General features: G+C 40.8%; 1 protein-coding gene across 1 annotated transcript in view; it reads left to right on the forward strand.

The window, feature by feature from the left end:
* FSTL4 (follistatin like 4) overlaps positions 1–24,672 on the forward strand; it is a 490,942-nt gene that overhangs the window by 431,074 nt on the left and 35,196 nt on the right. Inside the window, exons 9-11 of the mRNA XM_084635901.1 lie at positions 9,429–9,549; positions 22,289–22,450; positions 23,429–23,563. Of these exons, the coding sequence (XP_084492027.1) occupies positions 9,429–9,549; positions 22,289–22,450; positions 23,429–23,563 (418 nt within the window). The remainder of the gene's footprint in view (positions 1–9,428; positions 9,550–22,288; positions 22,451–23,428; positions 23,564–24,672) is intronic.

A 24,672-nucleotide genomic window follows, 5' to 3' on the forward strand; every position in this document is an offset into this window, starting at 1 on the left:
AAGATGTGCATAAAATTCTTCTCTGCTGTGAGGCTAGACCACAATATGGTATGCGTAAAGGCTGTGACAGAATAGTTTGGTAAAGGCATACCTCTCACCCTGCCAAAGCCCACATCCAGTGATGTACAGTGTGTGAGAAAGATCCAAAATGAAGACCATACAAAGACTATGAAGGAAAAGAGGCTTAATCTGCAGCCAGGAAGATTTAAATTAGGTATTAGGAAAAAAATTCTAACTCGATGGGCAATTAAGCCATGGAATAGGCTTCCAAGGGAGGTTGTGGCATCCCCAGTTCTGGAGGTTTTTAAGAACAGGTTGGACAAACAACTGTCAGGGATGGTCTACTCTAGATTTACTTGGCTCTGAGTGCAAAGGTCGGACTTCATGACTTCTCAAGCTCCCTTCCAGCTGTACATTACTATGATTATTCATGCAGGATAATCGGAAAAGTGCTGTGGGATTCATTCCTTTAGTGTAAATAACTCAGTAACCACAGTTGTAGGATTCTTTATTTCTGATGTAAATAATTTTCAGTAATAAAAGCAAGGGACATCAAAGGTATGTGGAACTGAGGCAGCTGTGATTAAATTAATTATATGTCTCAAAATGAGAGACCTGGGTGAAAGAACCAGGAGTTTGTGTTTGCTTTGTTCACTACTAGGAGCACTAATACTGTTCAGTAATTATAATAGTACATGATGTACATTTTTGGTCTGTTCACACAATGTACTCAGGTTTTCAAATATGGTCAAACATCTTATTTGCACATGATGATACTATGGATGTGCAGGCAGATTAGCAGTTAGCGTCTACCTGGCTATTTGCTTACAGAAAGAGACCAGTTTGTACATGCTCAGAGTATTTGTTCAACAAAGTAGATACTTGGGATTGCACAAGTTTATCTTTGAAAATTAAAAAATTAGGTGGTACTAGCCCTGCACAGAAAGAATGCTTTCACTCATGACACCGGGCTATAGTTTTTCCATTATTTCTCCCTTTTTATTTTTGTAAAGCCAAATTATTTTTGCTTAAACAATTACAAATCATTCTATAAAATACACACAATCTTAATATGTGCTAATTGCCCTTTGCATCACTCTGGCAGGGCAAAGGGACCTCAAACCTGCCCTAGAAGGGCAGCTGGGCATTCCCCTTTGTATACTGTACAAGCTTTCTTAGGTAACACAGAGTCAGTGTAGCTGGTTCTACGTCACCCAGTTCTCCCACCTCAGTGTCAGAGATACACACACTTTAAGCAGCCATGAGCCTATTCTAATATGCACTGTGGGCCAAACTGCCTTCCAGGACTGGAAGCCAGAAAAACATCAATGCCTCCTTTGAACCTTTCACCTGCTCTTAGGTGCACAAGCAGAAAGCTGGGTCACACTGAGGATTGAACCCAATGAGTCAAATTTTGCTACTCATTCCCTTTCTCTCAGCTTCATTCACTTATGTAGCAGTACAGGACTTGTGACATTACAATCACATATTGGGTTGTGAATAAAAGAAAAGGAGTACTTGTGGCACCTTAGAGACTAACCAATTTATTTGAGCATGAGCTTTCATGAGCTACAGCTCACTTCATCGGATGCATACCGTGGAAACTGCAGCAGACTTTATATACACACAGAGAATATGAAACAATACCTCCTTCCACCCCACTGTCCTGCTGGTAATAGCTTATCTAAAGTGATCATCAGGTTGGGCCATTTCCAGCACAAATCCAGGTTTTCTCACCTCCACCCCCCCCCCCCCACACACAAATTCACTCTCCTGCTGGTGATAGCCCATCCAAAGTGACAACTCTCTACACAATGTGCATGATAATGAAGTTGGGCCATTTCCTGCACAAATCCAGGTGTTCTCACCCCCCTCCCAAAAACCACACACACAAACTCACTATCCTGCTGGTAATAGCTCATCCAAAGTGACCACTCTCCCTACAATGTGCATGATAATCAAGGTGGGCCATTTCCAGCACAAATCCAGGTTTTCTCACCCCCCCCCACCCCCATACACACACAAACTCACTCTCCTGCTGGTAATAGCTCATCCAAACTGACCACTCTCCAAGTTTAAATCCAAGTTAAACCAGAACATCTGGGGGGGGGGGGTAGGAAAAAACAAGGGGAAATAGGCTACCTTGCATAATGACTTAGCCACTCCCAGTCTCTATTTAAGCCTAAATTAATAGTATCCAATTTGCAAATGAATTCCAATTCAGCAGTTTCTCAGTAGAGTCTGGATTTGAAGTTTTTTTGTTTTAAGATAGCGACCTTCATGTCTGTGATTGCGTGACCAGAGAGATTGAAGTGTTCTCCGACTGGTTTCCACGGTATGCATCCGATGAAGTGAGCTGTAGCTCACGAAAGCTCATGCTCAAATAAATTGGTTAGTCTCTAAGGTGCCACAAGTACTCCTTTTCTTTTTGCGAATACAGACTAACACGGCTGTTACTCTGAAACCTGTCTTTATGAATGTTATAATTCTTGACATCTGATTTGTGTCCATGTATTCTTGTACGTAGAGACTGTCCAGTTTGACCAATGTAAATGGCAGAGGGGCATGATGGCATATATCACATTGGTTGATGTGCAGGTGAACGAGCCTCTGATAGTGTGGCTGATGTTATTAGGCCCTGTGATGGTGTCCCCTGAATAGATATGTGGGCACAGTTGGCAACGGGCTTTGTTGCAAGGATAAGTTCCTGGGTTAGTGGTTCTGTTGTGTGGTATGTGGTTGTTGGTGAGTATTTGCTTCAGGTTGCGGGGCTGTCTGTAGGCAAGGACTGGCCTGTCTCCCAAGATTTGTGAGAGTGTTGGGTCATCCTTTAGGATAGGTTGTAGATCCTTAATAATGCGTTGGAGGGGTTTTAGTTGGGGGCTGAAGCTGACGGCTAGTGGCGTTCTGTTATTTTCTTTGTTAGGCCTGTCCTGTAGCAGGTAACTTCTGGGAACTCTTCTGGCTCTATCAATCTGTTTCTTTACTTCCGCAGGTGGGTATTGTAGTTGTAAGAAAGCTTGACAGAGATCTTGTAGGTGTTTGTCTCTGTCTGAGGGGTTGGAGCAAATGCGGTTGTATCGCAGAGCTTGGCTGTAGATGATGGATCGTGTGGTGTGGTCAGGGTGAAAGCTGGAGGCATGCAGGTAGGAATAGCGGTCAGTAGGTTTCCGGTATAGGGTGGTGTTTATGTGACCATTGTTTATTAGCACTGTAGTGTCCAGGAAGTGGATCTCTTGTGTGGACTGGACCAGGCTGAGGTTGATGGTGGGATGGAAATTGTTGAAATCATGGTGGAATTGTGAATGAAATTGTTTCACCTGTGGCAAAATGTGAACTGGATTTACAAACAAAAGTTTACACTTCTTTAAATGTGATGTCTCAGAACCTTAGCAGATCGTGATGTCAATGAATGTATTGGGAAGGAGAAGTAGGATAAATAAACATGCAAAATCCTGGTAATCAGTACAGATGGAAGGGAAATGGAACACAGAAAAGGCGTGTGTCATTTGTCTAGAGTAGTTTTGTTTTAAAATTGACTGTGTATGGTCATGACTTTAAGATTGCTAAATATAATAGCAGGCTCTGATCAATTTAAAACACTGGCTTTTAATTTTGCAAAGTTTGAATGTATCCAGAGAGTGAATTATCAATCCTTTTTTTGAAGGGTCCCTGCAAAATGTAAATGATACTCACAAGGAAGTACAGCATTTTTTATTTCCAAGAGGGGAAAAAGTGATACAGGTTGTAGAATAAGACAGTTTGCCCTCTGTCACGGCTTGAACTTATCAGTCATGAACCTGCTGAAAAACAAGGATTTTTACTAAAACATTTAACAGTTGTTTTATAATGAGATTATTAGAATGTACCACATACAAAGGCAACTTTAATTCTGTCATTACCTAACTTTCAATGCTTGACTTTTCAACCTACATAATGTTCTTCTGAGATAGGGTGGGTGCATGCATATCACCGTTCTAGGGCAAATGGCACCTTAGACCCCATTAGGTGCTTGGTTTCCTGTACCTCACTGCTGGAACCATGCAGTCCAGACACTTTTAGACTGGCTCTCTGGGAAGTAGTCTCCCTGTTTCTCAACCATGATAACGCAACAGGCCCAACTGTGTTAGGCACCTGTAAGCCCTTTCACTTTGGGGACCTGTGAGCTGATTAAAGTGACTCACAAAATGTCTCTTCAAAGCAAAGCATTATTTATTCATTCCCCCAAAAGGTCCAAGCACACAGAGCAAAGAGTAAAAACAATAAGCGATCTATATACATGAGTCTTAGTTACACTTTAATCTTTCCTAACAGCTTCTATAAGTTCCCCTCAGGTCAGCCAAACTCCATGTCTGGCTGGGAGGAGCAGACTGTCCTGCTTGCAGCATGTCCTCTGTCTGTGTGTTGCCTTGCGAGCTACAAGAGTGACTTCTGCTGTGTGCTCGCAAATAGAATGACCACTTTTTCAAAAGGCAAAAGCAGGACACATGCAAGACCCCCTACCCCCTTGCGCCTCCTCTTTCCCCTGGAGCCCCCAACCCCCACCTCCCCCCAAGGCTTTGTCCCTGCTCCTCCTCTTCCCCCTAAGGTCCCACTCCCTGGCCAGGTTGAAATCCAGAGCCAGGCCGTGCTAAGAGCCACCCAGCGACCATGTCCCTCTGTGGGGAGTCCTGGACCCTCCACCTGACCTAGGCAGGGGGCTGGGGGGCCCAAGAGCAGCCCCTGGCCTGTGTCTCCATCCGCCCCCCCCCCCGGGCTCCCCACAACAGCCGGAGTTCCCTTAGTGTCTCTTAGTACTGCCCAGCTTCGGCTTTTGGACTGGTCAGGCATGGAGCCCCAGAGAGAGAGGAGGAGCGGGGGGAGGCCTTCTCGCGGGGGAGGGGGGAAAGAATAAGACCCACCTCAGGCCCCCCGACGACAGGAAGAGCCTCAGGCAGGTATGGAGTGGAGCCACAGGAAATCTGCAGTAATTCGGCTTGGGAATGGGACTTCAACTCTGCATTTCAGGAACATCTGCCCCGAATTGGGCGGGACAGTCACCCTAGCTCTCACTGGCAGTTCGTGGGCAGCCTTCCTTAGCTCACCCATACGCCTTCCCTTTTCTAGGCCTTGGGTCCTGTAATGGCTTAGTTCCCTTGATCTCCCTCTTCTCAGCCTTGGCAAAATGCTGTAGTCACCTCTTCATGGCTGTAAGTCTGCTATTGGGCTAGAGTGTTTGTGGGCATGCTCCTTGTCTAGGCCATTATTTTATCTTTCTTCCTTTGTTCTTTTAACAACCCCTTTTGGTCTAACTCCATAGCAAATGTATGCATCATATTCATAAACGGAACAGATATTTTCCCAGTTTGTTACAATGTGCATACGTAAATGTAAAATTCTGATGTACTAACTGATAAGGTCCATAGGGAAAAAACAGAGAAAACCATAAGATGCAAAAAGGAAAAAACAGTCATTAATGTTACAAAAATACGATGTTCTTTCTGTAGACAATATGGGATAGAATGGGATAATTCATTGGGATAGAATGTAATAATCCCAGGTTTTGATATCGGTCATCCTGAATAATGCTCTTATCTTCAGTCATGGGGATTTACTATATATGCATGACCGCCTACACACTGGAAATATTACCCCTCTATGTTTGACATTAAAATATGGTGTTATCTCAATCATATTTGATAAACTTATTTTTTAAGAATCAGAAAATAGCTTTTAAAAGTCAAAACCATGCTTTTAAGAAAAAAGCTTTTCTTAGAGGAACAATATATTAGAGGAGAGGAATAATAGTATAATCTTGCATCTGTTTGTTTTTGGAAGGATCTTTGCTTGTACTAATACATTTGTATGCATCAGAGAAAATATATCATCCATAAAAAGACAATTACAGAGCACCAACCAAGCGTTTCAAACATTATTCAGTAATGTCTATAAGGAAGCATCATTTGAAAGAAAGATTTTATTGTTTTGTTTTTCTATAACTTCATATAAATCATTCCATAAAAGTAGCCATCTTACTTTTATTGATCGAAACTCAATCTGAGCTGCAACTAGGATTAGCTTTCAAAAATGTTAAATATCCTGTATAATATGCAGTTTGCTTATCTGGTGCAATTTTTTTTTTTTTATTAACAATGGTTGCCACCTGGAGCTGAGTGAATGGTTGATTTTTTCGGTTTGGCCAGCAATCTGAAAAACCAGAAAATATTTGGTGTATGTATTTCTGTGTGTCCTTATAACCTTTACCCCAGTGGTTAAGATACTTGCCTGTGATTCAAGGGATTCAAGTGGGTTTGAATTCCCACTCTGGAGCAAGGACTTGAACTCAAGGACCTTCTCTGGTGAGGGCCCAAACTACCTGGCTATAGTCTATTTTGAGGTAGCTAGCTGTCAGTGTCGCATGTTGAAGCTGCTCTACCTTTTATAAATACATGAATATTCATTGAGCCAACAAGAGAGAGAATGACTCATAAGCCTGGTGGTTTGGGCACTCACTTGGGAGAGGTAACAGATGTGGATTCAAATCTTCTTTCTGCCACATTCAGAGGAGGAATTTGAATCTATTTTATATAGATTTACTTCTGTCTTTTAGATCTGTGGCCTGAGTTTGCCCTTTACCTTAGAAAGTCTCAGCACGTTGATTACCAAAGGCTATGTCTACCCTACACTGTACCCTACAATCAGTATAACTTATGACTAAATCAGCCCCCGAGTGACGTAAGTTACACCAACATAAGTGCCGGTGTAGACAGCACTATGTTGGTGGGAGAGCTTCTCCCACTGACATAGCTGCTGCCGCTCATGGAGGCTGGAGTAGTTGAGCAGGCCAGGAGAGCTCTTTCCCATTGGCTTAGAGCGGTTATATTAGAGATCTTACAGCGGCTCAAGTGCATCGGTGCAGCTGTGCTGCTGTAAACTCTAGTGTAGCTGTGCCCCAAGACAGACCTTTGCTTCAATACAAATGCAAGTTTTGGCCTAGTTTCCAGGAGTCATGCAATACAATTTTCTGAGTTGCATCTTGCATGTTATATTGTTAGACAGACATTTTTCCCTGAATACAGATTTATGATAGAAGAGTGATTGAGCTCAATGGGAATGATCAATGCACTATGCTTAGTAGCATTTGCAAGTTCAGGCCCTAACTTTCCATTAGCTATTTCCAATAGATCAGACTATACATTGTAAACTCTTAGGGTGACATTCTAGCACCATTGCAGTCAATGGCAAAACTCTCATTGACTTCACTGCGGCTTGGATTTCACCCTTAGGACCAAATTCTGAGTAGATGTTTGAAGGCAGACCAAAAATTGAAGGGGACACACAACTTTGTAAAGAAGCATTGGCAAAACCATAGTTTATGTGCTAAGGTCATGCTAGCAGAAACAACAGTAGCCACGTCCGCAGTTATTTCTGCCACCTGTGACGTTGTAGGCATCAAAGAGCATGATCTGGGACGAAGGGGCATGTTAGTCCCACTGGCAAGCTCCACTCATGCTTCACGCACTTCCTTATTCCATCTTGTAACGTGTACAAAACCTAACAGAGCTCCAGGGCCACCTTTTCACCCACTCATGGTCTGCCCTGTATTGATAGTGTACCCTCTTTGATGCCTGGTGTGGTTCAGGGACAGAGATTTAAAAGAGTCAGTTAGCAATATTTTTCTTTAAGCCCCAGCTTCTGGAATCAAGAGATTGAATGGGAATCTCAGCTTCCACCTTGTAATAAAGTCAGTTTCTAACCCTCATGGTTGCAGAGAAAAATCTTTATGAAGAAGGGAACCTTAGTGGCTCAGAAACCAGAAAACAAATAAAAAAAGACAAATAAACCAGAAAACAAAATAAATCTCATTATTTTAAAACCAATCTCATGACTGGAGGAGGGTAGGAGATCCTGACTCAATTTTTGAAACACTTGGGGTGGCAGTCCTGCAATGGGAGATGATAGAGCCCTCCTGCCCAGTAACTGTGGCTGGAAGGATCTGGATAAAGGGCTTGCTCGGGGTAAAGTCTGCTGACTGCAAGACCTTAGCTTCCCTCAGCACCTCCAGGCCTGTGGTTTGGGGGGCAGCATTGGATGCATCTGTCCCATCCCTATGGAAACTTTCTCCACTGGTCCTGAACAAAGACACACATTTTGGCCTACATAGATTTCCACTGTTCTCACTTATATGAGGGTTTGACACATGTAACTCAGAATTTGGCCCCTTAACTAAATTTTGTATCTTTTCAAGATCATATCAAACAAACCAGATGGATTGTATTTTATTCTGAATGGGAGTATTTAAAAAGGCTGTCATAACGGATAAAACTTCCTGTGGGGATTTTCCTGTTGCACATTGCATATGCAGCTTTCCTTCATCCAGCCACACTTGGAGTTTGGTCAAACATTCTTGGGTTTTAACCAGTGGAGTAATTTTGAACCCTGTTTATTATTCATCCTGTTGTATTTATTTTGTATTCCTCTTATTACATAGCATGAAATTTTACTGTACTTCTCCAGCGAAATTCTGCAAAGGATTTCATTTAGCATGCTTCATGCATTGAGCTAATTAAGGAAAAATCATTCTTTGAGCTAATTAACTATGTTTTTTTACGTGTTTCCTTCTGGGTTTTGCATAAAAGTGTAAACATTTTAGAGCAGCAGAAGTCTGAATGCTAATGAAGAGAGAAAAGAAGCTGCTGTGTATATTGTTCCCCAATATAGTCCTGTTTGGGATCACTTGCAATAACTTGATAAGCAGAGCACAAGGGCAAAATATCCAGATACCCAAACCTAGCAACACAGACATGAGAATTCTCTGGAATAACTTTCATTTTAACTTACACATGGAGAAAATATAAGTAAAGCTGCTGCAGATGACAGCTAGGGAAAGGCACATAACCAATTAAAAATATCAAAACATTTTTGAAAGAAATGCTCTTTCTCCTTACCTCCTAACTAGGCTGTTTTTAAAATCCTTTTTGATATAAGGTGTTTTATAGATAACTGTTAGTTTCAATTCTTTCTCATCGAGACTCTAGGTCAAGATGCACTGTGTTAGCGATCAGCATAGATCCAAATGGTCTTTAACTCACCCAGAAGTTAGAGATTGCTTTATAACCTTAGTAGACAGATATTAAATTCCACTATAAATTACTGATAGATGGCTGGAGACTGTCATCTTTTTACAAGCATCGAGCATCTTTTTAACACCAAGCAAAAAAGTTCACACTCAATTGAATTACTTTAGTTGCATCATCTTACTCATAAATTGTCACTCATTTCCTCTCACATACTGATTTATGCATTCCAAAATTTACTACTGAAAATTCAAGTTGTGTTGCCAAGTTGAGATCCTATCAAAACAAGCTGAAAAAGATAGCCTAGTCTTGTGTGACATTTAAAATAAATTTGCTAAATAAGGCCTCTTTCTTGTCTTTGGTTACCTATAGGATTTTGGAGAAGATGATTCCCTCTACATCACCAAGGTAACAACTATTCACATGGGCAATTACACCTGTCACGCCTACGGCTATGAAGAGCTGTATCAGACCCACATCCTTCAGGTGAATGGTTAGTAAATGGCATATATGACAATCCACTGAAAACGTTCCTGTAAGCAATGCTGAATGTTAATCTTGTTCTCAAAGAGTTATGAAATGGAGCATGTCGAATTTTCTCTGTAAAAGGAAAAAACACAGCTCTTGGTTTGCACATTCACATCATCATACTGTGCTATGTTAGTATTCGTTAGATATATCTAGCCTTATAGAGTTAGTTTTGCCTCCTAAAGCCTATCAGTCATTATAAAACAAACAAAATGTTTGGTAGTATACTATGGTATTTTCTTGTATTAAGCTGTAGTGCTTCACAGCATAGTGTGGACAAATGGCTATTTTTATCGGTAGGAGTATTACTTCAGATCACTAATTTCATATTTCAGAAACTGATTCCTGTTGTATTAAATAGTTTGGAATGCTTAAATAAATATACCATGATAGCACAATACTCTTAAAGCCAATTATTTGGTATAGGTCAGACTATCAGCTGGTGTAAATCAGCATAGTTCCATTGAGGCCAGTTTACACCAGCTAAGAATCTGGCTCTTTGGATTCCACAGTGAAGAGGAACTATTCAACAACACTGTGGAACTATTCAACAACTATAAACATCTTTCTGAGTGATCACGTAGGGACAGATTCTGACATTCTTACTCTGATGTAATAGCACCTTACTTCTTAAAGAGTGCTGTGGAGTAGATCTCCAGCAGAGAAGAGCTTATATTCACTTGTGAATCACCTTTTTGCTTTCCCAAGGCTAGTGGCTGGATTGGCCCCCAGCATAGTTTAAAACAGCATAAGAGCATTCTGCCCCAATTCCTCCTTGCCCTTAACTGTCCCATACCTGGAGGAAGGAGGAGTGAAAGAGTCAGCTCTTCACCACTGGCTAATCCTCGGCCGTCCCTTTAAGGCAACTGTCTGGCTGATCGGTGCTACTGAGGAACTGGTGGATCTGGCTCAGTGACTTCATTCATACACAGTGAGTAAGGTATATTCAACTTGAGCATCAGATTCAGACTTTGGCCCCACACATGGATATCCTTTAGAAGGCCCTTAGCTCCCCAACTCATGCAATGTAACAATTTGTTTAAACACTCTGGGCCTGATTTTCCAGAGCCTTTCCCCTGTGCCATCATTTACAAAGTGGATGTTACTTCCCCCATGTGCAAAGTGGATGTTACTACTACTGTCTGGATTTGATAGCGTTTCATATTCTCTTGGCACTGTTGAAAATGATCATTGTTAGTGCACAGACTGATACACTCTAGCTTCAGCCAATATATTAATTTGGCCAGAGAATCAAATTTTTTGCAAAACATAGCTGTGTTTACTCCACTCCACCTGAATGAATACTTGTGTGTCTGATATTTTAAGGGCTTTAGTTTTGTGGAAATATTTTGTCACAACAAATTATTTTTACAGGAGCATCCTTAATGAGCTGTGTACTTTCCAGACATTCAAAAAGAGACATAGCCTGAGAGCAGCGAAAGACAGAAAAATACAGACAGATCAGTAGGTGGAGGTTAAAGCAAAGTGAAATAATAAATAGGAATTTTTATGCAAGTCAACTAAAGCCATAGTTGGGCTCTTGGGAAACTTAAGTATGATCAGGGTAGGGGCCTTGTGGATAAGTTCAGGGAGGTCTGTCTCCAAGCTATCATCTGGTGGGCCAAGATACCCTGACCAACAAAGAAAAGTGGGATTGGGGAGGAGAGTAGTTCTCTTTTCTCTATGGCAAGTCTACAGATTTCTGGGGAGGTAAGCCACAGCCTGCAGCCAGCTGTCCCCAAGCTCAGTATCTTTTTCTTCAACATATCTCCACTGCTACAATGATCACCACCCCCCACAACACACCTTTCAAGATCTGTGGGTCCTACACATGCCTAACATGTGATATACCTCATCCAATGCACTAAATGCCCCAATAATAACTATGTGGGTGAAACCAGACAACCACTATGCTCTCAAATGAACTCACACAGGAAAATAATAAGACAAAAATAGCCTATCACCTGTGGGTGAACACTTTTCACAAAGCAATCACTCTATATCTGCCCTATTAGTCCCCATGCTCCAAGGAAACCTGCACAACACTTTCAGAAGATGAGCTGAGAGCTCAAATTCATAAGTTTGCTAGACACTAAAAATCATGGTCTTAATAAAGACTGTGGATTTATGGCTTATTACAACAATCTGTAATCCACTAACCCTCTTTTTTGTCCTATGACTCCAAGGATGTTAAAGGCCACTTCACCTTGAATGGTCCCTTAGAATATGTGCTAACTTCTTATACTAAATTATCTGTTCCACCTTGTATTTAGCTGTGACACCCTAAGTTCCTTTTCCAAACCTGAAGAAGAGCTCTGTGTAGCTTAAAAGCATGTTCCTCTCACCAACAGAAGTTGGTCCAGTAAAAGATATTACCTCAACCACTTTGTCTATATTTTTCCCAGCATTGTTTGTATCTTCACCTGCCTTTTTCTGGAGCTGTTTTTTCCCTGGGTAACTGCTTCATTCTTCCAGAAGGTTGCCTCATCTTCCTTTCATCTTCTCAGAATGAGCTGGTTTGGTTTATGTAGGCCCAGCCGTCTCTGAAAGATTGTTTAACTGGACTCAGGTGCTTTTTTTTTCTTCCTCCCCTTCCCCTGCAAATGACAGTTCATTCTGTTGCAAGATCATACAACACACAGGGGCAGGCCAAATGGAAGAAGCTTGCAGGTCGTTTGACTGGAATCTATCCTAATGTTTATGGACAATAATTTCTCATCTTTTGGTTTGGTAACTTGCAATGTCTTAGAATAAAGATAACTAGAATGAGTGAGAATAGGTTTCCTTTCTCAAAATGTTACTTGTGAGATGACTGGCAGGTGGGAAAAAAGCAGACTAACAACGTAATCTTTTGTACATTATATGACGTATTATGAGCTTTGAATGGAGTTTAGTTGGCAGGCAACAATGTAGACTTTGTCATTACTTAGAATTCAAGGCCCAAAGGCTTTTGAAACTAAAACCTAAATGCAAAGATTAAAGGAAGTGGGATTTTTCAGTCAGTGGCTCTAATGAGAGGCATACTCAAGCTTGTCTCTCAGATGTAACTTGTTGGGAGGGATGTGTGGTATTTGTGGATGAACGTGCTGGGTGGGGGAGAGTTTTGCAGATTAGCTCTGAAGTTTTTCTTATCGAAAGGAGGGCTTCACATTACAACTTTCATCTTCGTTTGCCTTGTAATGTTGTAAAGTGCCCTCCCCAAATACTAATATTAAAGTCATATGCACTCATGTCAAAGAGAACCACAAGTTTGACCTAGTAATACTCTAGTCTGTAGAAATCTTTGTCTTACACAGTGTCCCGTATTCCCATGTGAGCTCTTGAGCTTTGCAAAGCTGCTTTGTTGTAGTTCTTAATGTGCTTGGCTACTCTCCCACATCATTAAAACTCTGCTTTTATACTTGAGTGATTACTTGTTGCAGCATCTGATGTTGGGGCAATGGAACAAAAACTGATGACAGAAATATGCTGCTTCATCAAAAGAAGACATTGTGGGGGTCCCAAGACACAGTACATCTCAGGAATTTCTTGTCTTTTTACTTAACAGTTAGGGAGAAATTCTGGAAATTCCCCAGGGAAGCAGAGAAGAGGAAAGGAGCAGAACTGTAGCTGCTGAGTTGAGATCCCATGAGTCATTCTGCCTACATGGGTACTTGCAGGCAGAATGGCTTAGGAGTGCCAGGGTACTGCACTCAGCAACAGCAATGCTTCAGAAGAGGGTAGCATGTGATTCCCACTGCCCTGCACCTGCTGCTGCTTGCAGTGAAACACGTAGGTAGGAGGCTTGAATCTTGATTGCGCTCACAACCCAAATGATTGCACACCTTTGGAGCCATGAAGCTCCACCAGGTAAACCCGCTGTACCCCTCATGCCCATAGGCAGAGGGGGAATGTTAGAAGCAGTCAGATATGTCAGTGATGTCTTATATGTACCTATTTAAACCAGTGGTTTAAACCTCATGATTTGAGGACTTCAATAGCTCCACGTGCTGCCCCCGCCCCGAGCACCAGCTCCACCCTCCCATTGCTTGGTTCCCAGCCAATGGGAACTGGGGGGCGGTGCCTGCGGGCGAAAGCTGTACGGAGCCGCTTGCACACCTCCACCTAGGAGCCGGACCTGCTGCTGGCTGTTGCAGTCCATGGTGCCAGTACAGGTGGGAAGCCTGCCTCTGCAGCCCTGCTGCACCGTTGACTGGGAGCCACTGGAGGTAAGGCCCCAATCCCCTGCCCCAGCCCTGAGCACCCCCAAACCCGGAGCCCCCTCCTACACCCAAAACTCCTTATCCCCAACCTCACCCCAGAGCTGCAGCCCCAGTTCAGAGCCCTGACCCCCACTCCCGCACCCAAACCCCCAGCCCCAGCCCAGAGCCCCTCTCACACCCCAAATCCCTCATCCCCATCCTCATCCAGTGGGTCATGGGCATCAACAATTTTCTTCAGCTGGGTCACCAGAAAAAAAGTTTGAACACCACTGATTTAAACTCTTCATGGTAGCTCCCTGCACCCTTCTACTGCAACTCTAGCATACTAGAGATGGGCAGAGAAAGATAATTCCATTCCACAGAGGATTCTGATATTCTGAAATTTGGTTTTGTCCCAGTTTGGGAAAATAACCCCAAATCCTGGAATTTCTCCATGAAAGGCAATGGAACCTTGATGCTGGGTCAGTCCCTCATGGGACCCAGGAACCCTCAGAGCCTGAAAGTGTGGGCTTCCAAGGAATCATAGGCTGCTGAAGATTCAGGCAGACAAGCTAGAAGGAAAACCTGCCTGGCAGGCTGGTTTCTGCCATAACCCAGCCTGGGTTCCATAAGAACTTAATTGAAATTAAACTGTCCCCATGGAACTTTTTGATTTTTGACAAATCAGCAAATTCAGAATGAGAAAAATATTTAGCTGGTATATTTGCAACTGACTCTATTCATGACCACAATGCAGCCCGAAGGGAATATTTGAACCACTGACATTTTTCCTGTTACAAAACCCAAATCCCTACAGATGGTAATACCCAAGGAGGTAATACCTCAGAAATATGAAGTGTATTCTTTTTGAGAAAACCATGATAGAAAGGGGCATCGAAACATTGCAGTGTATTTGGCCTCAGTCTGTTGCAACTGAATGCTTTTCAACACATCTGGTTTATTAAAGCAGTGAAGATGCATTTAACTGTAAGTAGACAAAGAAACAACGTTCCTCATCCTTCCAGGTTTAATGACCATTTTTAAGGTATTTTCGAAGACTATTATTGATACATCCTAAATAGTATTTTGGCTGAAGCTAAATTAAGTGGAAAAACAATATCCTCAAATTTACGCTCTAGGTTGATGGGGTCTGAATAATCAAATGTAATGTAATAGTGCTATGTGGTTGGTCTTCGTTTGTCTGGATTAGGATTATTGATAAAGCAACACACTTTTGTGAAAAAGCAGAAGGTTCTGAAGGATCCTAATGAAAAGAAAGGCGGCAATCTCTTGAGCACCTGCCTAAATCAGCAGCCGGTAATACTGTTAGCAGGATGGAAGCAGGGGGGGATGAAGTTGTTTCTTCAAGGGCACATGTGGTACTTAGTATATTTGCAGGCCTTCATGTCCTCTTTCAGATCTCATTTGGCAATATCAGCAAGCAACAAAGAAAGGAACAAACTTATGTTCTGCTCTGCTACTCTAAATCATTCCACGATTAACATGCCAGGCCGGTTTTGTATTATTTCTTTCCTTTGCACTCAGTCAGTCATTGCTTTCCTATTTAATGATGTGTTGATTTAACACATCCCCTGTCACATCCTGGCACATATATGCAACAGTTCTAAATGCATAGTTACAACTATACCCAATAAGCATGCGCAGTTCCAGTTTTCAAAACATGTTTCCTCTGTTCTTTTTCTCCACTTAATTTTATACAAGGAAATGCCTTTGGCCCCAGTGTATACTCCATCCAACCAGAAACACCAATCTTCTGATTAACTTCAGGAATCTCCTTTGTCTCTTTTAGGAATGTAACATTGCCATGTGATGCCACATTGATTAGGTTAAAGATAGGCATGAATCATGAAGTTCAGATCCTAATCCAGATCCAAACATCTCCCAAAGTTAAATGTTGTTCAAATGCAGGGTTTAGTTTCGGGCCGATCTCTGTTAGTTAAATGTATTACAGGATAATCTCATTTATTGCAAATCCACCTCTGGAAACGTTTCATTTCACCCAACCACGTTAATAAACTGTTCACACTAGTTCCCTTTTTGTCACAGTGAAGATGGCTGCATTCCAGAGAGAATGTCACTGTCTGAAGACAAAGATCCTTTCCAGAATCTCATTTGAATCTTAGAATAAACATAGGTTTAGTTTCACATTACTGCTAATTGTAACACAATGTTTCCCTTTCTATCCAAATATATATGAGCAAAAGAAAGAAAAACATGTTTCCTCAGGCCTCTCTTTCAATTATTTGATTGGTTTTCTACTTCATTAGGTCAGATAATTTTGTTTTGCCTCTAATGACACACCACACATATACTTCCATTACAGGAAGCTTCAGCTGTAAGATATATTAATGGTTCTATGGCTTTGTAGCATGCTGTTAGGCTCTTTTGTTGTTGCTTTTGACCCAACCATGCTTCAAAGACGTTATTGTTCTTGACACAAATCCACAAAGGGACTTAGGGGCTGTAATGCTCAGCATTGCAGCATCAAGCTTTTAAATGCTTAGCCACCCAGTGGACTCCATGAACCCTGGATGAGGCATGGGGAAAGAGAATTGTCTAAGAATGGGATCCACCAAAGCCAGCACTTCAGATGGGGAGCAACCTAACACAGCCAATAGCAAATGCTGAGGAGAGGGATGTGTCCTCCTAAACCTGATCCCCATGCCTAAGAAATTAGGTACCTAAGTTTGAGCTGGAGGGAAGTGCCTATTTTCTCTTGAGATCCAGAGCCGTGGACCTCTCCTGAAGTCTGGTGCCTAAGCTGTGTCTTGTAAGAATAGCAGAGACAATACTTAACTCCATACAAACTAGCTGGTTGAGGGGGCGAAGGGGTAGCGGAGGGGGGGGCTCCCTTATAACCTTTATTCCAAAGGTAAGGCCACTCACCTGGGATGCTGGCACCCCAATTCAATTCCCCCCTCTGCCTGATGAGGAGAAAGGATTTCAGTTTGGGTTTCCTACCTCCCCAGTGAGTGCCCTAGCCACAGGACTAATGAGTCAGTCTCAGTCTCTCTCTGGCTCAGTGCATGTTTATTTATTAATGGAGCAGCTTCAACAGGAGTTGAATATCCCATAGTTCCACCTCGGAATATCCCATAGTTCCATGTCCTGGATGAGTGCCTTAACCATTGGGTTAAAGGCTATAAGAGAGTCCTACTCTATCACCCGCACCCCCCACCAGCACATTTTGTCTGAAGTTAGGCATGCTCTGAGAACGCCTATTGGGTGAGGCCCCACAGGTGAGATAGGCAGGGCAACATCTAGTATACCTACTTTGAGGATCTGCTGGGGCTTAGGCCTCACGCTCCAGAACAAAGGCAGCAGTGCATATACCCAGAGGCAGAAACCCTAAGCACCTCAAGAACTTTAACAGCAGAAATGTAGTCAACTCCAGGGTTAGGTGGCACCCTACAGGGCTTTTGAGGATCATGGTGGATGTGGGCCTTTGTCTTCTTGTTTTTGTAATCCGAGGCTTGGGGACCTCAGTGCAATGTTTAGCTGCATTTTTCTTAACATCAGCCCCTGGGTGCAGGCTAATGGTTTCATAACTTTGCAGTTCTGTAAATGATTCCCAAGGATCTCAGAGCACTTCACAGGCATTAATGAATGAAGACTCAGACCTATGACGTAGTAAGCATTGTCCCCATTTTACGTAGGCAGAAACAGGGCACAGACAATTTGAATGACTTATCCAGGGTCAAGCAGAAAGTCAGTGGCAGAGCCGGGAATGAAACCCACATTTCCTGACTTCCAGTTTAGACTGTGAGTCCCCTCTCATAGGAAACATCAAGGGTGGTATATGGTTAGCATTTCCACATATGCAGTATTAATATGGCTTGGGGGGAACTGATCAGCATTCACATCACACTCCCCATTGGTACCTAGCCCAGACCAGGGAAGCTAATGATCCAACCAGCAGACCAAATTCAGTGATGAATCGTGATCACATTTTACCTAAGGCACACTTAGAAATACCACCAATGACATGGTCAAAGAGTTTATTAACAGTGAAATGTAAATAAAGTCTGATGCTAGTTTTGATGTGTATGCATAAGAAAGCTAGTACAAGGAAGGATATACGGGCTTGGATAAACTATGTCAGCTAACATCCTTTATGCCACAAGCATAAAGGCACCTGCCACAAAAATCTCAACACCATATGTAGTGGCTATGTGGCACATGTAACGTGTGATCTGATGTGTCTGTATCTCATGATTTGTATAGCAGTGGCAAAAGCAGAGAGCAAATATACATACACTAGCTTGCTCCTAATGTCTTATGAAGAAATGAACATGCTGAAGGATCTAAAATTAAAACCAATCCATCCACATTGTCCTTGCAAATAGATCTTTGATAGGAAGAGTACTTGGAAATGTTTTTTCTTTTCCATTTCCTGAAATCACATGAAAATTCTGTACTGCATATGTTGAGTTTAGTGGGAGAAAAAGCAGTTTATCATTTCTAACAAAAAGATTTTGCTGAGGATAAAGACACTTGTAAAATTGTAATCAGCTACAAAAACTGATAGTTTGCAAATCAAGAGACCGCTGGGTGTAGAGAATAATTTTCCTTTGTTTCTATGCTCTGAAAAACATCAGCATAACTCACAATAATGTGTTCCTTGAATACAGTTTCCATAGGTAGTTGGCTCTTCAGCTCAATTATGAGGATCCTCTAGGAGAATTTGCCAGCAGTGGAGACATGTTTTGAACAATGCAATGTTTTGTTGTGTGGCATTTAACTGAAAAGAGAGAGGGCTGCAGAGCCTTTTCATTTGCGAACTGAAAGAATTAAAACATATGAGGAATGATTAATCCATTCATTAAAATAATCACTAAAGCACATATATACTGTAGCAGCAATGTATTGCTTTGGGGCTTGATTTGGTCATCCTTATTCATAGCGACTTGCACCTTATTACTGTGAGCTCTTCTACAGAAATGAATGGGTCTACTCACAACGTAAGACGGCATGAGTAAGGATGGCAGAATCAGGCCCTTTGCAGACAAGTCTATTTAGCGAATCTCTCTATTGCATGAGTCCTGTTCCTTTACAACTTTGTTTAATATAATGGCATTTTTATGTTGCCTTTTGCTGTAGACATAGTATCATTTTGGAGATATATATTCACAAAGGGAAATGGCAAACTATAGTCCATATATTCCAAAGTCTTACGCTGATATCTTTGCCAGTTTAAGAACAAATGTGCTTACCTGGACAGTACTAATTTGTAGCAAGGACAATAGAAGTGCAGTCTGTAGTTTACCGGTTATCATAAACCAGTTGCACATAATGACTTGCCTGTATAATGAATTAGGATGAGAAACGAGAAAGGCAATAAATGTTAAAATGGGGCCAGAGGAAGCAAAGTGTGGGGAAAAAGCAGGAGTAGATGCTCTCTATTTTGAAGGTGAGAGAGTAATGTGATTCCCTTATTAACCATTCTGAGAAAGATGTGCAGCAGGCCATAATTTCAAATTAAGCCAGTTTTAGTGTAGTACATTGATTCAGTGCCTAGGATACCTAGTGGCTACATTTGGCAGTGTAAATTTGTTCTAGTCTCTGGTTGCTAATAAAGTACGTGAATGCCTTTAATCCAAGTAAGCAACGTGAAGAAATAGGAAGATCCAAGTAACCTCTGCTTTGTTCATTAGTACCCTGTTCATAGAGGGCTTAAACATGCACCCTTGAAGTCAGTGAGAGTTTTGTCATTAACTTAAATGGGAATTGGATAAATCCCCGAATGATGTAGTACAATAGAGTACAATGACACCTAATCAATCTACACAGCTTTTGTGAGTGGTAACTAGGTAATATTCAGAAAGTGCTATGAATGTGTTAAAGAATGATTGCTTGAGACAGCACCACTAGATTTAGGGTAAGATTTTCACATGCACCTCAGTGACTTAGGAGTTTAAGTCCCATTTTCAAAAGTGAATTAGGCCCAGATTTTTAAAGGTATCTCAGTGTTTCTTTTCTCAGCATTGCAACACTTAACTGACTTGGGAGCGAAAGTCTTGTTTTCAGAAGTGAGGTACTTAAGAGCTTAAATCCCGTTAACTCTCAGTGAAACTCAGGCTTCTAAAGGGCAGATTTTCAAAGGCATTTAGGCACCTGACAAAGAAGATTGGTGCCTAGTGGGCTTTTCAAAATGCTTGTGTGCCAGTTGACAGGTGTCTAACTTGCTTAGGTGCTTTTGAAAGTCCGGCAAGGCAACTATCTGCATGGAGGCTAAATACCTTAGCAAATCTAGCCCTTAGGAATCAAAACAAACCTCATTGACTGTCATGGGACTTAGGCTTCTTAGATGCTTTTGAAAATGGGATTTAAGCTCCTAAATCACTTTGGCTCTTTCGAAAATGTTACCCTTTGTGTGTCTCCATGAAACAAACACTGCACTCCAGGTCTTCATAAAAGTTCAGTGAGGTGATTATGTATTTCACAGGTGGGAACACTGAATCAGAGAACTTTAATGGGTTTGTTGAAAGCTACATGGGGAATTGATATCAAGACTGGGGTTGCTGCTCAGGAGTTTCTGGCTTGCAGCCTACTGATGAGACCAGTAAGTCTCAGCTTTGTTAAGTAGTGTGCCTTTATCTAACCCTAAGGCTTTGCATTAAACAAAAGAAATCCAGCAATTGCCATGCCAAAATAAAATCTGAAATCATCAGACATGCTTGGAGATCCCTATCACAACAGTGTCCTTTGAGCAGTCAAAAGTTAAAAGGCCGTTTGAGCAGGAAATGGGCTGAAAAAACCCAGGATAATTTATATTAGAAAATATGTATCTTTCCTATCCTATGGCTTGATCCTACACCCACGGAAGTCAATGGGAGCTTTGCCATTGATTTTAATAGGAGGAGGATTAAGTCAAATGCCAATAAATCCATTTGTTTAGGAACTGCATCCTTCTAATGTTAATTGACTAAAACTAAGCTTGCTTTTTATAGTAGCCTCTACACACAGCTCTCTTGAAATATGAAATCTAAACCATTTTATACCTCTAGACAGACTATGATTAGTAGACATGGCAGGGTCAGAAACTAAGCTTGTCAGTCTGGTTAAAAGTACTTGTGGTTTGTGTTACTTATTGCCATGGATGACAGGGCACTAATGGTGCACTGTGCTCCTTTATGAATAGGAAATAAAATGAATCTAAATACCCAATGCATAGGTAGACTCTAAAAACATTCCTTTGTTGTAAATTCTGGAGTGGCTTTTTTTCTTCATTGCCTCTAGTCACTTGAACAGTCTTTTTCAAATCCATAAAATCAGACTTGAAGCCTTGCTTTCATGTCTGACTCCATTGAAAAGATTACTCAGGGGTGATAACTCAATACCCATTTTAGGTACCTAGTAGGCAAGGGAAAGAGAATGGAATCTTCTCTCACTAGTTATGCTCATCAAAAAGAAGCTTTAAGGAGCGTGTTGTTGAACTTAATTACTAGAACTGCCCCAAGACAGATATCAAGCACCCTAACAAGCCGTAGATAAGGTTCATTTGGTGGTGTTTCCTTCTATACCAGCTGTTAGATGAAGGTACTTTTATCATCCTGGGGCCTATGCATCCTACAGAATTGCGAGTCTTTAAACTGTTACTTCATTGACTCCCAAAATTTCCTATCTGAAAAACTAAATAATTAAAAACTTAAAAACACTTATGAAATTATTTTAAAATATTTAAACATACCAGAGTAGATAGTGAAGGAATGGTTAATGGGTAATACTAAGGTTTGTTGAATTGAGCAATGATCGCAACATGACTCAAAATCAATTAACTTGTTTGAAATTGTAATATAATTAGTAGTTCTTCCAATCAGTACACAAATGCTTCCTGCAAGAGCCTGTCAATTTTTTGATACCTTCCAACTTAATCAATAATTTATAAATAGCCTACTTGCTCAGAATCTTATGTAGTAAATATTTAAGCAATTTTATTTTAATTCATTCTTAATAATTAAAAATATTGAATAGTTGTGTGCCTTTTGTTGAATAAGTGCAGGCAGAGAATCCAATTCTGCTCCCACCAATTTCAGGGCAATGTTTCCAGTTTGTTAGAGAGCAAGATCGTTAGGCCCTGAGCCAGCAAAGCATTTCAGCACATACTTAACTTTAAGCACATGAGTAATCCCCTTAGGTCCCAATGCGACTCTCATTGAAGCTGATGGGAGTCTTTCCAATAACTTCAGTCGGAGTTGGTTTAAGGCCTTAGTGAACAAAAAAATCAAAGGTGATTTGACTACAAAATCAGATTCAAGGATAACCTCTTGAAGTTAATTTTGGAGCATTTTTGTTTTGATTCAGTCAACAGAATACAGTAATGATTTTTCTACACTGCAACCTTAACTCTAGTTTACAATGGAAAAGAGAATGTTGTTTATTTCACAATCCTTTGGATCAGGCTTTTTCTACAACAGAGATCAAAGTCAGTGGATTACAAAGCACAAAGAGAAATGACAATTGACAGGTTAGTTTAAAATCACCAATTCCTTATTTCCACAGTGCCACCAGTGATTCGTGTATATCCCGAAACTCAGGCACAGGAACCTGGCGTATCCGCAAGTCTCAAATGTCACGCAGAAGGCATTCCTAATCCCAGAATTACCTGGCTAAAAAATGGCATTGATATCATGCCAAAATTATCCAAACAACTAACACTCCTAGGTAAGGACAGAATTCTGGCTAACTTATGTACTGTTAAAAAAAAAAAGGAATTAAATGGTTTATGTTGTACCTAAAAATAGATGTTCTTTTTCTTTTGCTGTCACAAAAGTATGAAAATTATGTTCCATGACCTCTGTTCTTTTTTTCTATCTCTTTCTCCAGTGACTTTTCCATAAAGTACAATGTTGCTTGGTATAAACAATAACAGCATTCTATTAAAACACAGTGTACCTGATTCTCCACTGCTTCGCTCATGGTTTAAATCAGGGACAATCAGAAAGGCAATATATTACATTCACTTTGTACAGGTGTAAATGACTACACAAGATGCAAGTCTATTGAGAATCAGGCTCAGACTCATGTATCTCCCTTTTCAGATTAACATCTGCAAATGAAATTATTTCTCATTGCTAATTTTAGACCCCCATTTTTAAAAGCTAACAGCGAGCAGGATCATGTGTAAATTGTACTTGCAATAGAAATATAACGAAACGAGACCTCACCTAACACACGGTTAAAAGGGTATTTTAAATGATAGTGCTTTATAGGAGAACTACACAATAGGTGGGATTGTGTAGAAAACATTCACACCCTCTGCTAAAATGGTGAAAAATCAGCTTTTCATTGGTTTGATGAAAAAAATGTGTAGTATTTGTATTATTTTGTGCACCAAAAAAAAGGGGGAATTTTACAAAGTTTTACTCGAGGCAAATAAGTGAGATGTTGCATTCTGTTTGGGTGTGGAATTTCACTTTATTTCTTTGTGGTAAGTCTGTATTTGACACTAGGAAAAGAAAACACTTCCATCTTCTAGCAATCCACAAACTCTTCAAAATCTCAGTTTAAACATGGAAAATATTCACAGGTAAAAACTTGTCATTTTGCAAGCCTGTAATGACAAGCCTCTTTAGGAAGCTAGGGCATTTGAACAGCTGTGTTATCACAGTGAGGAACAGTTTATGGATGTCTTCGTTGCAGCAAATGGAAGTGAACTTCATATCAGTAGTGTTCGATATGAAGACACCGGTGCCTATACATGCATTGCTAAAAATGAAGTGGGAGTGGATGAGGACATATCGTCTCTCTTCATCGAAGATTCAGCCAGGAAGACTCGTAAGCTTAATTTTTCCTTTATCTTTTTAGGAACCCACTGTTTATTTTTGTTCTAATGCTATGTGGTTTATCTGAAGTTACCATTTCCCCTCTTTAGTTTTAATCATTGTGTACCTGAACACATTCAATGGAAATGTTGCCTTAGTAAGGATTTACACGAAGAGGCCTAACCTGAATGTAATCTGCCTTGTGTTCTTTAGTCCACTAAAATAAGCATCACATATTTGCAATTACAACTTGGTCCTGGAATCAGTCCACACAATCTGTGGAACTCCCATTGAAGCTAGGGTGAATTCTGCCCACATAGTGATTACAGAATCAGGCTCTATTTTGAGAAGATATCACATGAGGTATGATAGACGACTTACTGTATCACATCGTTGAGGGTCTTTTGTGTGTTAGGGTTGTGTTGAGATATAAGCATAGATAGCTTTACTAAAGTAACACATTGCTAATATTTTTGGCTGTAAAAGACTACAACCCAGAGATTTCTTCTAACGATTGCCTGATTTTAAAAATGAAATTTCATTGTTCTGTTTGTACAGACTTTTCCTTTTTCAAGACAATTAATACTCAAAATAGACAAATATTGGATGCCTAGAATAGTGATCTGTGAAACTGTTTTAACTTTAAGGGATGTCATCAGTTCAGATTGCTTGAATTTTTTCATGTTCCTGTATCACATTGAAAAGAAGCAAAATGGGTTTTAAAATATTAAGATTATTTTCCATAACAAAGACAAATATTTTGCCATCCAAATCTTAGCCACTATCTTCAGTTAGAGTGCAGCAGTGTTATATTAGCACTACCCAACATGAAATTGCAATATCGGAAGAGCTGATTGGTTGCCACTTTGGGGTAATTCTCCAGAGTGCTTCTGCAAATGACGCTTCTAAAGGTTCTGCAGATTGTACAGGTGTGGGCTGCTTAGGTCACCTCCCAAAAATACACCACATTCTGAATTAGATGTTAACAATAGATACACACACTCATGGCAATACTTGGTTCATTTAGTAGAATTGTGTATTCTTGCAAATATCAGTCACTTTCACTTGAACCTTTGGGCAAGGGAAATTATATCCTGGTGAGAAATAATTTGAAATATTACA

Source organism: Lepidochelys olivacea (genome assembly GCF_965140295.1).
Source record: "Lepidochelys olivacea isolate rLepOli2 genome assembly, chromosome: 8".
In the NCBI taxonomy this organism is placed as follows: domain Eukaryota; kingdom Metazoa; phylum Chordata; order Testudines; family Cheloniidae; genus Lepidochelys; species Lepidochelys olivacea.